Genomic DNA, 14,952 nt, shown 5'->3' on the forward strand with positions numbered 1-14,952 from the left:
TGTTGAGGCTGCGGAAGACGTGTGAGGAGGCCCTCTGGGCTCCTGTTCTCAGCAGGGCTGCTGGGGGTGGTTCTGGGTAGAGACCAGGCTGTCTGAGAGAAAGAAGGCCCACTTAGATGGAACTGAGAGGGCTTCTCCTGGGAAGATGGGACCCCTGTATCCTTTGAAGGAGGCATTGTCGGCATTGAATTAATGTTGATTAGAGGAAGATATTGTTTATCCTGGGACAGAACTTGAGATGCCTGCTTTCATGTATTTCCTTACCTCAAAGTGGAAATCTTCTAGGTTTTCAGCATAGAACGTAATAGGTATCAGATCTTTCCCCACTTAAAAGTGCCAGAGAGGGAGCATGGCCTGTATTTGACTATTTCAGGGGGCGGGGCCGTGTCAGTGGCATTATTACTGTCCCTCCTCCACCCCCCCCAAAAGGCATGCTGCTCTATTGTGCTTTAATAACTGGCCTTTGTTAAAAATGATTCCACTGATTCCACATTTCTTAACAAACCTAGCCACCTTTCTTACTAAATGGGGCTACTGTGTTTATGAGCATTAATCTTTTCATCTGCCTGTGTAGTCCTAAAGCAGTCAGAGTTCTCAAGTGTTTATATAAAAGTTGGCTACAGCTAAAATGTTCTTAGTATGTCCCAGTATATCACACAAAAGAGAAGTATGTGTTACCTCAAGTGTGGACTTCAACTTAAAATGTTAGCTGATTATATGACTGTTGGAGCTAATAATAGCTTTCCATTCACACCATTCAGGCCAAGATGATTTTGCACAGTTGAATGTTTAAAGCCCTCTATTTTGCCCTTGACACAGACAGTTTGCCTCCAGTCCTGGGAACTGAAGGGATTTTCTTCTAAGTTGTAGGTGCTGTAAACATTTGGACTCTCATTTGGTATTTTCAGGTTCACAACCAGGAGTACATCCTTCGGAATAGTGTTGGCTTTGAGACCTTGCAACAGGGGAAGATTTTAAAAAAACAAAACAAAACAAAAAACAGGCTAAAGTAGGTTAGAAGAGTGTGTTATGCTCCTCTCAAGGGTGGATAACCCCTTCAGGCACCCCTCTTCTACTGGAAGCTGGAACTGGGGTGGGGCAGGTGGGCAGATAGGAGGAGGCTGGGGTGTGTCTGAGCAGAGGGAGGCTGGTCCCTGCTGCCATCGCTGCTTCTTCCTCGCCTACCCTGTCCTCCACCTCGAACAAGCTCGGATGTATCTGGGGAACTCTCCAGGTGTTCAGTGGTGCGCTGCAGGATTACTCACAGGTGACATCTCTATTCACAGCGGGCAGTGGCAGGCGACGCCTCGGAGTCCGCGCTCTTGAAATGCATCGAGCTGTGCTGTGGCTCTGTGAAGGAGATGAGAGAGCGATACGCCAAGATCGTAGAGATCCCCTTCAACTCCACCAACAAGTACCAGGTGGCCTAGCAGTGGCACAGGCAGCCCAGGGGGCAGGCGGGGAGGGCTGGAAGCCAGAAGGAGAGCTGTTTGCCCATTTGAAATGTTACAAGCTTAAATGGCTTCAAAAAATGAATTCTCCCAACTTTCTGTGAACTTTTACATTTGACCCTGAATTAGGTATAGAAAATGCTAACTTGTGTTTCAGTAGGAAAAACAAACCCTCTCCTAACGTGTTGGGGCCCTCTGGTGTACTTATGGTTTGGAGAGGGGTTGTGGGGAGGGGGCGAGGCATCCACGGACGGGCTGTCCTTTTGTTCCCAGTTTCCCTTCAGGAGAGGTTTCCGAAGGAACACAGGCCAGGGATTTAGGGCGACCTCGCCGTTCTGGTTTTTCGGGTAGCATTCAAAGTATGCGACAAGGTGTGGGACACCGAAGTTAAGAAGTAGGGGACCTGGGTGGTTGTCCTGACACTCTCAGCAGTAGGTGAGCTGAGCTCCCTGCAGCTACTGGTGTTCACGTCTCCACCGTCCTTTACAGCTGTCCATCCACAAGAACCCCAACACGTCTGAGCCCCGACACCTGTTGGTGATGAAGGGCGCCCCGGAAAGGATCTTGGACCGCTGCAGCTCCATCCTCCTGCACGGCAAGGAGCAGCCCCTGGATGAGGAGCTGAAGGACGCCTTCCAGAACGCCTACCTGGAGCTCGGCGGCCTCGGAGAGCGCGTGCTAGGTACGGACGGGGACGGCCAGCCGCACGGCTGTTGCTCTGGTCTGCCTCTGCAGTGTCCTGACCTCGCCTGAGCCTTTCCAGAAGATTCCTCCTCCTCCTCGATCTGCTCTGCTATTCTGAAAATAGGAAGGGCTGGAGAGATGTGTGGAGAGACTTGTTGGGGGCCTCGAAGCAACAAAACCCTGTTGGTTTGCTTCCGATTCGTACTTAGACCTTTGGTCTCAGGCTGGTCAGTTCTGTTTGCCTGGAAAAAAAAAGAGGGCCGGGGGAAGAGCTTTATTATCAAACCTTTGTTGCTAGGACTATGACCTACAAACTTAATGAAATTAAAATTAATGCCTAGAGTAAAATCATTTCCTGACTGGCCCAACAGTTGTGAATTTACACTGGACCGTATGGGTCCGCTCACAAATGACGTTCGCGGCAGACTTTTCATCCAGAGAGCCACCTGTCCTTCCGAGTAGGTCAGCGAGGGCAGACGAGAACTGTGTTAAACTCATTGTACAATGTAGTTGAGAAAGAGACGTTTGCACTCTTTTGGAGGTGGACAGGTAAAAAGCCATCATTGATGTACTCCTGTTCCGCTTAGCTTAGTAACTCAGAACTGATTGCCTGGGCCTGTCCTCTGGTTCCCTCATCCGATCTGAGATGTCTCTCTTATAAGTCTCTCTTCACTGAAAAATCACTGTCCAGTGTTGTTTCCCCGTTCCCCGTGTCTGCGGGCCCAGAGTAGAAGCGTTCTCTCTTCCTCGAACCTACTTGCCACCTCCTACCACTTTAAGGAACATTGTAACCTTCATACCACATTGTGGGAGCCTCTGGAATGTCCTGATCTTGCAGTAGTGATACTGTGTGATAAGCACCTCGGGCAGAATGTGTCTGCTTCGTATTTATCCTCAGCATGGCTGGCAGGCTGGCCCTTGCTGGTGGGCAGTGATGAATTGTGGTTAGATGAACAGCGAGCAGAGATGGGAGCTCAGTTTTTCTAAAGAAAGAAGCAGAGTCAAATAATGACATGATTTGCCTAATCCAAGCACCTGAGTGGCAGGTCTAGAAGCCTGTAGTCCCAGTGCCTAGCAGTTCTGTCCTTGTCCGTCTTCTCTGCACTGGACAGGGTGCTTCACTGAGGTTTGGCCATGGCCTCTGTCATTTGCATGGTTTTTCTGACTCCATAGCATCTGTACCTGTTACATAAAACCTCACGGCTTTAAAACTCGAAACAATATTCTAAATTCAGCTTGGAGCCAGAGGTAGACCATCCGAATGACCTACTGTCCTGGGCTGTCGCCTGCAGTGAGGTCCTCACAGATCCCCCCACCCCACCCCGCCCTCGCAGGTTTCTGCCACCTGTTTCTGCCCGATGAACAGTTTCCTGAAGGGTTCCAGTTTGACACAGATGAGGTGAACTTCCCTGTTGAAAACCTCTGCTTTGTGGGCCTCATCTCCATGATTGACCCTCCGCGGGCCGCTGTCCCTGACGCTGTGGGCAAATGTCGCAGTGCTGGCATTAAGGTAAGTGTGTAGTGTGCTTCCTTGACATCACTGTCGTGCCTCGGGGCTCCCTGCTTAGTCACATGGCCCCACGGGAGCCGTGTGGCCAGCTCGTTTTCTCACTGGAAGGATGAGTTTCTTATCTCTAAAGCTTTGGTTACCACTAGAAAAGGCCAAATGGTATTAAAATGTTGGTGTAGACAGCAGATGAGGGATTCAAAAGAAAAAAAAAAAAAACATTTGGGGGGAAACAAACGGAAGCCTGAAAATCATTGAAAAGAGCAAAAAGATTTGACGTAAGGTCTTAAATTTGAAATACTCGCGTTCTAAATTGATCTACTTCATGTAGCGAACAGGAGGTCTTCTCCGTTTTCAGTTAACTGGTTTTTTAATGAATGTGTGGTGTCCTCTGTATCTGTCTCTCTAAGTCACGGAACATTGTTCAAGTGCACTGATAACAGGTGGTTTTTGAGCCCGCCTTGGTGCTGGCTGTCTTGATTTGTTTCCACTCTCTCATTCTTGTTGGTAATACCGCCCTGAAAAGCTTTGTAAAAATAACTCACCCACCACTTTGACTATACTCGTAAGTGTAGTCTTCTGAATATAATCATCAGGTCAGAAAAGCAGCATCAAGATTTGAATTCTTTCTACGTATTTATGTTCTTTCCCCAAATTAAGCCACTTTGGGGATGCTCCCCAGGCAGTATGTGGCACTTTCGCCCTACAGTCCCATCAGCATCAGTTTGTTTTTTTTGTTGTTTTTTTTTTTTTTGGCTGGTTTTAGTACATTTGAGTTTTCTTGTGACTGTGTAATAAAAGGAAAAACAGATGTTACACATCTTGTCCTATACCAAGATAGGATCTGGATGTTGCTTTGTGTTTTCATAAACAGGTGCATGTTTGTATTTTTGGTTAACGTTTACCCATTTTAGGTTTGCATTCCTGTCTTTTTGATATTCCAAGATGAAGCATCCTTAATATTTCTTCTTGCCTGCTTAGGCAGTTGCATTCAAATAAATTGCCCTGTTTGTTGTTCCAGGTCATCATGGTCACTGGAGACCATCCAATCACAGCCAAAGCCATTGCCAAAGGTGTGGGCATCATCTCAGAAGGCAACGAGACCGTGGAAGACATCGCTGCCCGCCTCAACATCCCAGTGAGCCAGGTGAACCCCAGGTAAGGCAGGAAACTCAGAGCCTGCTCTGCCTTGAATGTGCAGATGATGGTGGTTGGGGATCATCAGCTTGGTTCCATGATGGTGTGCTTCTGGGCCTGCTCTGAATAGGGAAGGCCCCTGCAGTTCCAGAAGGCAACCTGTCCTTCCAGGGGAAGGTTTCAGTGAGAGCATGTCATTGTAGCCAACACTTGGGTGGTGCTTCCATATTCTTAGCACTGACGCAGTAACGTGTGAAGGTGGGCATCAGTCCCACGCTGCAGAGCAGGGAAGCTGAAGCTTTGTCATATGGTACACTCTGTAGTCGAGCCTTCAGTTTCATGCTGTTAACCACAGAGCATGCGACCCAACACCTCGCACCAAGTCCGTTTCCAGGGCCACGCTAACTTGTCCAGGTAGTTCAGGCCAAAAAGGACTTTGGACAGGACAGTACAGAAGGCAACAGAGACGAAGCGGTATTGTTCTGGTGTTTCGTTGGAGTGTGGGGCCCCCTTCCCCCAGCATTGGGCTATGAGAGGGTTTGATCTCCTGTCTAGAACTTGGTCCTATCATTTCAACATGTCCTCTATAAGGAAGGCGAAGGCACGCTGCCCCACAGGTGGTGGTGAGTCTTGAACGAGATCTAGTATGTAGGAACATGCTTGTAACCTGCAGACTACTGCCCAGATGGTAGCTCTAAGGCGATGGGGAAGATCGCGTCTAACCCTGGGCTGTCGTACAAAGCCTCCCATGTAGTAGAACCTTCCTTTGTGGTGAGGAGCATCACACGGGTGAAGCAGTGGGGGACCTTTCTTCCCATCCCAATCCTAGAGACGCCAAGGCCTGTGTGGTGCATGGAAGCGACCTGAAGGACATGACCTCTGAGCAGCTGGATGACATTCTGAAGTACCACACGGAGATCGTGTTTGCCAGGACTTCTCCTCAGCAGAAGCTTATCATCGTGGAAGGCTGCCAGAGACAGGTTAGCAGGCAGCCAGGGCAAGGCTCTCTCAGGCCCTGTTGACCCCCGTGATCACAGTGCCAGGGCCGGAAACATGGCCCAGCTTTTCTTAGACTCGCTGCCTGTGTGCCGGAAAGAGGCTGCAGGCGCCTTCAGGGCAGGGGAACCTGATAACGACCCAAAAGAGCCCGGTACTTGGCCACACATGTCTTCACTGTAGCCCAGAGTCAGGCTCCACACTTGGCCTGGAAGACCAGTCCAGGCTCGTCGTGTCTTAGAGGATATGAGCGGCAGGAGACTCCTGTCCCATCCCTTGAGAAGTCCTTAAGCCCTTGTTGGTATGGGGAGGGGATCCGTTTGTCAGCACTCCTTAATTCTGTGGTTGGCTGGTGGCTGGGTGGCATCTTGGCTAAGCTGGTTCTGAGCCTGCTGAGGGTCTCTGAGGAAAGGGGCAGGGTCATAGTGAGGAGTGGCAAGTTGAGGTGTGTGCCTGGTGTGCCTCCACCCCGGACCTCGGGGCTCTTACCCACCCCCCTTCTTCTGGCAGGGGGCTATCGTGGCTGTAACTGGCGATGGCGTGAACGACTCTCCAGCCCTGAAGAAGGCAGACATTGGGGTTGCTATGGGGATCGCTGGCTCCGACGTGTCTAAGCAAGCTGCTGACATGATTCTTCTGGATGACAACTTTGCATCAATTGTGACTGGAGTAGAAGAAGGTGAGAGAGCAGCACTGTGTTTCAAAGCGTTCACCAAAACCTCATCCCAGTACTGCCCTTCTGTGTCTGCTCCTCGCCTGCCCATCCCTTTATCCTCTATAGTAAAAAATAAAAAAGCCAACCTCTTGCTTTTCCAGGTCGTCTGATCTTTGATAACTTGAAGAAATCCATTGCCTACACCCTGACCAGTAACATTCCGGAGATCACCCCCTTCCTGATATTTATTATTGCAAACATTCCACTACCACTGGGGACCGTCACCATCCTCTGCATTGACTTGGGCACGGACATGGTAAGTGCCTGGCGTGGCAGCTTCAGGCCCTGGCTCGCCCAGTGCTGCAACGCGCAGTCAGGCTGGGCGTACGGGCACCCGGCGCGCGCCACGGCCTCAGCCCCCAGGAAGCCGCGTTCCCCGGTGCTCGAGGCAGCTGGCAACACCCGTCTATCAGATAGCAACATTATATGAACGGGAAGTCTTGTTTTGTTTCGGTTTATAATAGGACTGGTTATAGCATCTCATGGTATGAAAACCAGTTTTAAAGGGGAGGGTGGCAAGGACTTTATAATAAAACGTTCACACCGTCGGCTTCCTGGTATCTGACAACTTTTATGCTTCTCCCCCAGGTTCCTGCCATCTCCCTGGCTTACGAGCAAGCTGAGAGCGACATCATGAAGAGACAGCCCAGAAACCCCAAAACGGACAAGCTTGTGAATGAGCGGCTGATCAGCATGGCCTACGGGCAAATCGGTGAGCCGCCGCACCCTGGCCCTGAGAGGGGAGCATGGGGGGAGGCCTCAGATAGGCTTGGTTTCTCATGCCAGGCACAGTCCATTCAGAGGCCGTGTTTCCTGGGGATAGGGTGTCGGTCACTAATTTGGTAGAGAGTTAGGCTTTGAAGAAATTGCACGAGCTTGAAGTTTTGGCGGGCGGGTCACCACCAAAGGGCCTTGCACCCCCATTCTCCCCACCCCAAGACTTGATTCCCATGGTACCTGAAGCATGACCAGCTAACAGGTGGTCTTCAGGGGATGGGCAGTGAAAATGCCCTTTGATCCTCCGTGTTCTGCCTAGTGGCCTTCAGGAGAATCCGGTGAGGCCACCAGGAGCAGCCCAGGCCTTTGGATCAATGGGTTACATCACTGAACTTCTGTAAAGCGGAACAGAGGAGTTTCTGATGGAAATACGGCAGAGACTTGTTAACAGCTGCTGACAAGAAATTGGCTAATGACCAGGAAGACCTAACTCTAAGGGGGACGAGGGCCAGAGCATAGGATGAAACCTGGCCCTGAGGAACTCAGGGTGGTGTGGTGGGATCAGATGCCAGGGGAAAAGGGTCCTGAAGGGGGTGGGGGAGCAGTTGGTCAGAAGGTGCCACATTGACTATCAGGAATGTGAAAACAGATGGGAAAAGTCACATTGTAGCAGAAATTTAAAAAAATAGGGAAGTCTTTTCCCCTAAAGAGACTTTGCCCTGGTAGATACATGATCATATGACAGGAGTGAGTGTTCCAGAGCAAGGCCTGTGTGTCTTCCCCTTTTAAAGCTCTAAAACAGTGACTCAAAAACAAGAAGAGGCTGCTGGGCGGTGGCTGTGCCCCTGGGGTCCTCCATCCTCCCGCTCCTCTCCCAACCAGTGCCAAAGACAGCCCCTAATATGTACCATCCCAGGCCTGCTGTGGCGGTCAGACAAGTGTGCAGGCGTCCTGGAACCGGGTTAGAATTGTTTCCCACACTTGCAGGTATGATCCAGGCCCTGGGCGGCTTCTTCACGTACTTTGTGATTTTGGCTGAGAACGGCTTCCTCCCGACCCACCTGCTGGGCCTGCGCGTGGACTGGGATGACCGCTGGATCAACGATGTGGAGGACAGCTACGGGCAGCAGTGGGTAAGTGAGGGCCTAACCAGTGGGGAGCTCCTCAAGGCCACCAGCCATGAGGGCCAAGAGCCAGGCTCATCTGTCTGTCTTTTGTGTTTCAGACCTACGAACAGAGGAAGATCGTGGAGTTCACTTGCCACACAGCCTTCTTTGTCAGTATCGTCGTGGTGCAGTGGGCTGATTTGGTCATCTGTAAGACCAGGAGGAACTCTGTCTTCCAACAGGGGATGAAGTGAGTAGAGGACAGTTGGGGCCCTCAGACCCCCGGGCTCTGGTGATCCCTCAGCGCTTCGTAAGATCCTGGTCCAAGGCACATGGCAGTTTCTGGAATCTCCCCTTTGGCACGAATTTAGGAAGCAAAATGTGATTTTCCAGCGTTTCTTTTCATCTGCCCTGCAGTTCCTAAGTGCAACGAGCACATAAAGACATCGATCTGCTGTTGAACAGTGTGTTAGAACATAAGCTTCTGTTTGTGTTCTTAAGCTTTCTGTCTTCCTGATTTTAGGAACAAGATCTTAATATTTGGCCTCTTTGAAGAGACGGCCCTTGCTGCTTTCCTTTCCTACTGCCCTGGAATGGGTGTTGCCCTGAGGATGTACCCCCTCAAGTAAGTCGCTCCTCACCCAGCTCCCCAAAGTATGAAACAGAAGTGGGACTTCCCTCGTGACATGCACTAGTAGCTGGTGTTTTTAGGAGTTTGGGGTGGCCTGTATAAGAATTCCTCTGCACTGGAAATCAGGAAGGACTGACCAGGGTGCTTAGGATTTGGCTGAGATCAGGCCGGACAGGCTCTGGTACCTTGGGATGGCTCGCCAGCTAACTGCGAGAGTGCTCGGGCCCCCCACAGCAACAGTCCCACTTGCCATTGGTATTCTGAGGTTTGGGGACGGGGTTCACATCTTTATTTACTTACCTAGCCCCTGTGTGTGCTGTCAGTCCCCCACCTCTGTGGGCCCCTGAATCCTCTGTTCTCAAAGGAAGGAGGCGGGAGAAGCAGGCTGGAGGTGGGTCATGGGTAGAGTAGACCAAAGGAAACCCACCAGCCCGGGGCAGTGAGGGACTTGGTGGTAAACCCTGTAGGTGAAAAACACAGGTTTATCAGAAGCATGAATTGGAGTAACTTGACCCCATCCCCGAAGGAGCCAAGCCCCGTGGGCCTCACCAGCATCTTGCTGGGTCTATACAGACATCCCTTCTGTGCAAGGGTGGCCTGGCGTCCAGGGGTCGGTCTGCTACTGTCCAGCCTGTCTTTTCAGCCTTCTCTTGTAGCCATCCAAGCTTCTGTTAGGGGAATTCAGTATTCTCTCTCCCTGCATGGGTCCTTGGTAAGGATGCTCCCTCCCACCCCATGACACCAGAGAGTCCCTGAGGGCCTATCTCCTGGAGCTAGCCCTGTGTGATCTTGCTTTCTTGGACACGTACATCTGCACCTTTCTTTGCTATTACTTGTTATTTCTGCTCCCCGCTAGGTAATCTTTAAGGCATGGGTTATAGGATCTTTGTTGCAGCACCTTACACAGAGCTGGTGCACACTAGGAGGATGCCGCTTAGACAAGGCTTGCCCCATCAACTTGAGCCGTTGTTTTTTGAGAAGAGGGTAGGAGAACCCAGCTCTCCAAAAGGCTGAGATGGAAAGTCACTGAAATGGAGTAGTGCCTCAGGCCATGTTTTGTTCTGACTAGGGAGCTTGTTCCTGAACAGATTCTGTTCAGTTCGAAAGGTGGGTTAGTTACTCTGTGGCTAAGTCACAGGAGGTCCTCTCTTAGCTGGGGAGGAGGATGCCTAGCACCAGGAAGAAGAGGAGAGTGCCAGGCCTGTCTTGGGACAGCCTCCCTCACGCACTGACTGCAGGAGCTGGTCGTCAGGAAAGCACAGCCTTCTGGCGAGGCTGCCCCAGCTACCTGTCTCCAGGCTGGGGACTGTGGCTGCGGCCCTCCAGGCTCCCAAAGGCCTCTGCTCTCTGTTAAGAGCTCAGCTGTTTTCGTTCCCCAACACAGGATTCAACACACAGCTGACTGAATGCAAGGGATAGAGAAACTGGTTTTGACCCACACTGGCAGTCTTGATCTGCACATAGACCAGGACATAGACACAGGTCACTCTCAGGCTTCTTAAAATTTGGAAAGGGAGGAAAGAAAATGTGCCTTTGCTGTGGGATGGTAAACAAAAAATCTCAACTCCTCCTACAAACCAAATTACAAAAACCAGACTTGAAGGTGGGAAGGGGACTTGTGAAGAAAGTCTGTGGTTGGCTTTGCGCTGCCTCTCTTTAGGCCCTGGCCACAGAGAACAGCATTCTGTTCCTAAGACCCTGCTGTGTGGTCCACACTAAGGGCTTAGTGGTTAGTTGTGACCGTGCTTGGCTCCTTCCAGACTATTCCACTGTCACTGTGATATACCTTCTCTTGCCTTTGAATTGTGTTCACGGGTTAAACTGGTACCTGCTTCTCCTTCCAGACCTACCTGGTGGTTCTGTGCCTTCCCCTACTCTCTTCTTATCTTCGTGTACGATGAAGTCCGAAAACTCATCATCAGGCGACGCCCTGGAGGTAATTACAGACCTTTTAGCTTCAGCGGGGGTGTGGGGGAGGCTGTAGTTCTGTGGCTTCTGTTGTATCAGTCGGGTGGGCTAAGGCAACCCGGACCGCCTACAGCCACAGTACCATCCCCAAAGGCTTTCAGAAGCAATCCTATTTTGAATGGAACTCAAACCCAATATGATAGACTGGGAAGCTGGTCAGAAATTGGAGCCATCTTCCCAATTAACAAGTCCTTTCTAGAAACACTTGCAGTAAGAACAGTTGAAGCCCAGTATTGAATTTGGGTGACCCCCACCCCCGGTCGCTCCCTGTCGTTCCCACTGCACTAGAGCTGGGAGGCCTGACTGCCATGTGTCTTGTCTGTGCTGCCTCCAGGCTGGGTAGAGAAGGAGACCTACTACTAGACCCTGTGTCCTGCACGCCGCGGAGCATCGCGCCACACACTTCGCACCCACCCCCACCCCCTTTGTGTACTTCAGTCTTGGAATTCGGAACTCTACCCTGGTAGGAAAGCACCGAAGCATGTGGGGGAGCGAGACGTCCTGGAATGAAGCATGTAGCTATATGGGGGGGAGGGGGGAGGGCTGCCTGAAAAACCTCGTCTATGGGAGTGACAGCGGGGATGGTTTTTATGTGCCTTTTTGTTTTTGTAAAAAGGAAAACTTGGAAAGACTGAAAGAATACATTTTATATCTGGATTTTTACAAATAAAGATGGCTATTATAATGGAATCTGTCTCGTGCCCTCTTCCCTTTTGGGGCCTGGACATCTGAGTGCGGCTCTCCGAGCACACAGCCCAGTTCCAGCAGCTTCCCTGGCACCCACTGGGAACTGGGGAGCTGGGCAGCCCCAGACCCCCTGAACCAGAGCTAACTGGCCGTCTGGCTTCCTCAGCTCTCTAGGCAATTTGGAGTCACAGTCACAGTGGAGAACCACTGTTCAGGGGAAACTTTTTGCCCAGGCTCTCTCTCATTGTGAGGAGATGGCCTTACCCGACCTGTTCTCTCCTGCATGGGCCACCTCAGGGCGGGGGGGGGGGGGGGGGAGGAGGGGGTGTAACTCCAGCTGCTGCCGATCCTCTGCTTCTCAGGTGGGAAAACATGTCCTGTGAAAGATGAAGTCACTTGGTGTTGTCCCAGCCCTCAGCCCACCTGCCATCTCTCGGTCCCAGCCACAATGCCTCAAGCATTGTGAGGCCTCGGTGGGTCTGAGCGGCAGAAGCCCCCGTGCACACTGTCTCAGCGGCATGTGTGTCTCTACACGTGCTTCCTTTTTCACATAGCATGTTCCCAGTGTGGCAGCAAACGGCTCCATTTCAGAAAGCGCTTATGTGCCAGAAGGCACTTAAGAAAAAAAGGTAAGAGATCTGTTTACTTCAGGGTCAAGTCTGAGAAGGCCTGCTTTCAAAGAGGGAGCAGAAAAACGCCCTCCTCGATCTCCTGGCTCCGTATTCCAGCCCGAGTGCTATTCAGTAGCCCTGCTCCGAGGCTGTCCTTGCTTCAAGCATGGAACAGTCCAGAGTCCTTAACCACTGGCCCCAGAGTGATCGTGCTCTGCGCGTGATCAGAGAAGTTGTTCAAGTATTTTTTCTCCTCCAAAGTTTAATTCATTGCTCGTGCCTCTTGCCTGCGATTCACTTCCAAGCTGCGTAGTTGGGAGGGGAAGGGGGACAGACCATCCCCACATACTGGCTGTCCACTGTCCCTACCCCCTCCAGTCAGAGGAACTGGGAGGGCTGGGTGGTCTGCCCTTAACCCAGCAGCTCTTCCTTTCTCGGGGCCCCTTCCCCTGGGATAAGCTCTGCACCTGTAAGGCAGCCATCTTTAAAGAGAGCCATCTGCTCAGCCCGACATAAGGAAACCAGGAGGAAGCTACAGAGAGAGCTGTCAGGATTACTGGACCATGAGACAGGTGGTAACTAGCTGCTGGAGGACATGCCGGGCTTCACTGCCGTGATGGCGGCAGGAGACCCCTGCCATGTGCTTAAACCCATCCAGCCCTGGCAGGTTTGCTGTCCCTGCCCTTATCACCACGTGTCTGCTCTCTGGCATCCCCGAGAACTGAGCAGGGAACACACACTACTATGATGATGGTCCAGTGACCTGACACAGTCAAGGCTGGGGGTGACCCCAGGTGGCCTCCAGGCTGGGGCTTCTCACTGCTCTAAGCAGCCCTAGGCTTTGAGACACCCGGAGGGAGGGTGGAACACAGCAAGACCAGGGGAGGCTCTGCACCTCCTGTCCCCTTCCCACCAGAATATTTCTACCTTCGGACAATCCTCTAAACAAAAAGTTTTATAGCCCAAAGTTTGCTCTGGAGGAAGCAGCTAAGGGATGGGTAAAACTGGGACCCAAATCAGCCCTCCTAAGGGGCCAGATCTTTCTAAGCTTTCTAAAAGCAAGACAACACCTGGGCTCATTTCTATGTTGCACTTGGTTTCTCCCTTAAGCCCTGTTCGCAGTCGCTAAGGAAGGCTCCCGAACAGTGGCAGAAACTGCTCCTGAATACTGACCCCAGCTACTTTTCAGACCTATAAATCCGCAATAGAACCATCCCGCCCGGCCTCTTCCCGTGACTTGCTCACCTCCTAATCATCCCTCTGCCACCTCCTGCCTCCCATTAACCTGTCCCCTGAAACGGGCCTGCTTGAGGTCGCCACTGACGTGCTTACTACATCCAGCAGCACACCCCGGTCCCTGCCCGACCTCTACAGCAGCAATGCTTCCATCACACACTTCCCGAAACCACCATCACCGTCACTGCCCGGCCCTTAGCTGTCAGCCCTCTTCTCGCCTGCTCCTTGGCTGTTCATTTCCTCCGGGAGGTCCCCATTCCCTTCCCGCTGCCTGCCTCATATTCCTGGGGCTTCCTAACATGACATCACCCACATGATGCTTTCTGGCCCCTCAGTCTGGTCCTCTCCTGAGTCCCCAGACCCTTGCATCCACTTGTCTACCGGACATCGGGACTTATTCAGAAAGCATAACACGCCAGTCCTAACCCGAAAGGCAAACCCGAGTTTAAGGTCTCCCAAATTGAACCTGCTCTAGGCAATGACATCTACCATCCTGTTGCCCAAACAGAAAGTTTGCCCAAACTGGAAGTCCCATGAAGTTTCTGTCTCCCTTCCTTGTGGCCCCCGCCACCAAGCTGTCAATCACCACTCAACTGTCCATTCTGGTGTGGCTGGGAACAGGCTTTGTGTCTTAATCTAGACGCAGTCACTGACTAACTGGCCATGGGCACAGATTTTTGCCTCTGTGCTTCCTTTACTCCAGAATAAGGATGACATTTCAGAACTGCGATTATGTGTGAAGAGACGAGCACGGTGGCTGCCAATAAATCCCTTTCTCTCCAGGAGCCTCCCTTCACTCCTGGCCAGTCCCCTCACTCTTGGCCTTCCTCTGACCCAGTGCTTCTCTGCATGTTGTCTCTGGACCAGTATCACCCAGGAACTTGGTGGCAATGCATCTTCTCCTACAGACGGACTCTGAAACTGAGGGTGGGGCACAGCAATCTGTTTCAGCAAGCCTTCCAGCTGATTCTGATGCACGCATGGCTCTGTCCCACATTCCAAGCTCCACTTGGCTGCCTCTCCGGCCGTCCATGTCTTCACCCTCGACTCGAGCACATATGCACATCTCTGCTCCCCCATTCAGGCTCCCAGGAAGTCCCTCGGCTATACAACGCTGCCACCAGCATCCTGCAAGTCCCCTTAGCAACCCCCACCCCCGTGTTGGCCCACCCTGCATTCAGCTGGCTAATCGACTCAACTTTCTGGATGCCGTTCAGGCCCAATTCCTTCTTCAGGAAGGCTCAGGGGGCCCTTGTTTTTTGCACACCTGGCACCTATGCCTATGTATTACTGTGTTCCTTAGTATACTACAAGTTCATGAGTATACAGTCCAGGCCATACCCTCCCCAACATCTGGCACATTCAGTACTTGTTGAGTGAATGAATGTTCATTACCAGACTTTCCCCCCCACCCCCATATTTTTAACATTTCACCCTGACCTTGAATCTCAGTTTCTTAAATCAGGGCTGACACTTCACCCAAGAGAAATCCATGCCCAGGTCTAC

The 14,952-nt window shown here is 51.6% G+C and overlaps 1 protein-coding gene across 5 annotated transcripts in view; it reads left to right on the plus strand.

Moving 5' to 3' along the window:
- The window catches only part of LOC111143264 (ATPase Na+/K+ transporting subunit alpha 1), a 28,943-nt gene extending 17,341 nt beyond the window's left edge, over positions 1 to 11,602 (plus strand). For 3 of the 5 annotated variants that reach the window (XM_022496884.1, XM_022496885.1, XM_022496886.1), the window contains 13 exons: positions 1,287 to 1,421; positions 1,941 to 2,133; positions 3,470 to 3,645; positions 4,664 to 4,800; positions 5,609 to 5,759; positions 6,286 to 6,454; positions 6,592 to 6,746; positions 7,079 to 7,202; positions 8,195 to 8,340; positions 8,433 to 8,563; positions 8,837 to 8,938; positions 10,789 to 10,880; positions 11,247 to 11,602. In XM_022496884.1, coding sequence (XP_022352592.1) covers positions 1,287 to 1,421; positions 1,941 to 2,133; positions 3,470 to 3,645; positions 4,664 to 4,800; positions 5,609 to 5,759; positions 6,286 to 6,454; positions 6,592 to 6,746; positions 7,079 to 7,202; positions 8,195 to 8,340; positions 8,433 to 8,563; positions 8,837 to 8,938; positions 10,789 to 10,880; positions 11,247 to 11,275 — 1,740 coding nt within the window. In that variant the 3' untranslated portion in view covers positions 11,276 to 11,602. Of the gene's footprint in view, positions 1 to 1,286; positions 1,422 to 1,940; positions 2,134 to 3,469; positions 3,646 to 4,663; positions 4,801 to 5,608; positions 5,760 to 6,285; positions 6,455 to 6,591; positions 6,747 to 7,078; positions 7,203 to 8,194; positions 8,341 to 8,432; positions 8,568 to 8,836; positions 8,943 to 10,788; positions 10,881 to 11,246 lie in introns of all 5 variants that reach the window. The other 2 variants (XR_002640319.1, XR_002640318.1) reach the window with 2 other exon arrangements.
- The last annotated feature ends 3,350 nt before the right edge of the window (positions 11,603 to 14,952 follow it).

The sequence above is a fragment of the Enhydra lutris genome, unplaced genomic scaffold (assembly GCF_002288905.1).
Source record: "Enhydra lutris kenyoni isolate GAN:26980312 unplaced genomic scaffold, ASM228890v2 scaffoldscaffold9, whole genome shotgun sequence".
Classification (NCBI taxonomy): Eukaryota; Metazoa; Chordata; class Mammalia; order Carnivora; family Mustelidae; genus Enhydra; species Enhydra lutris.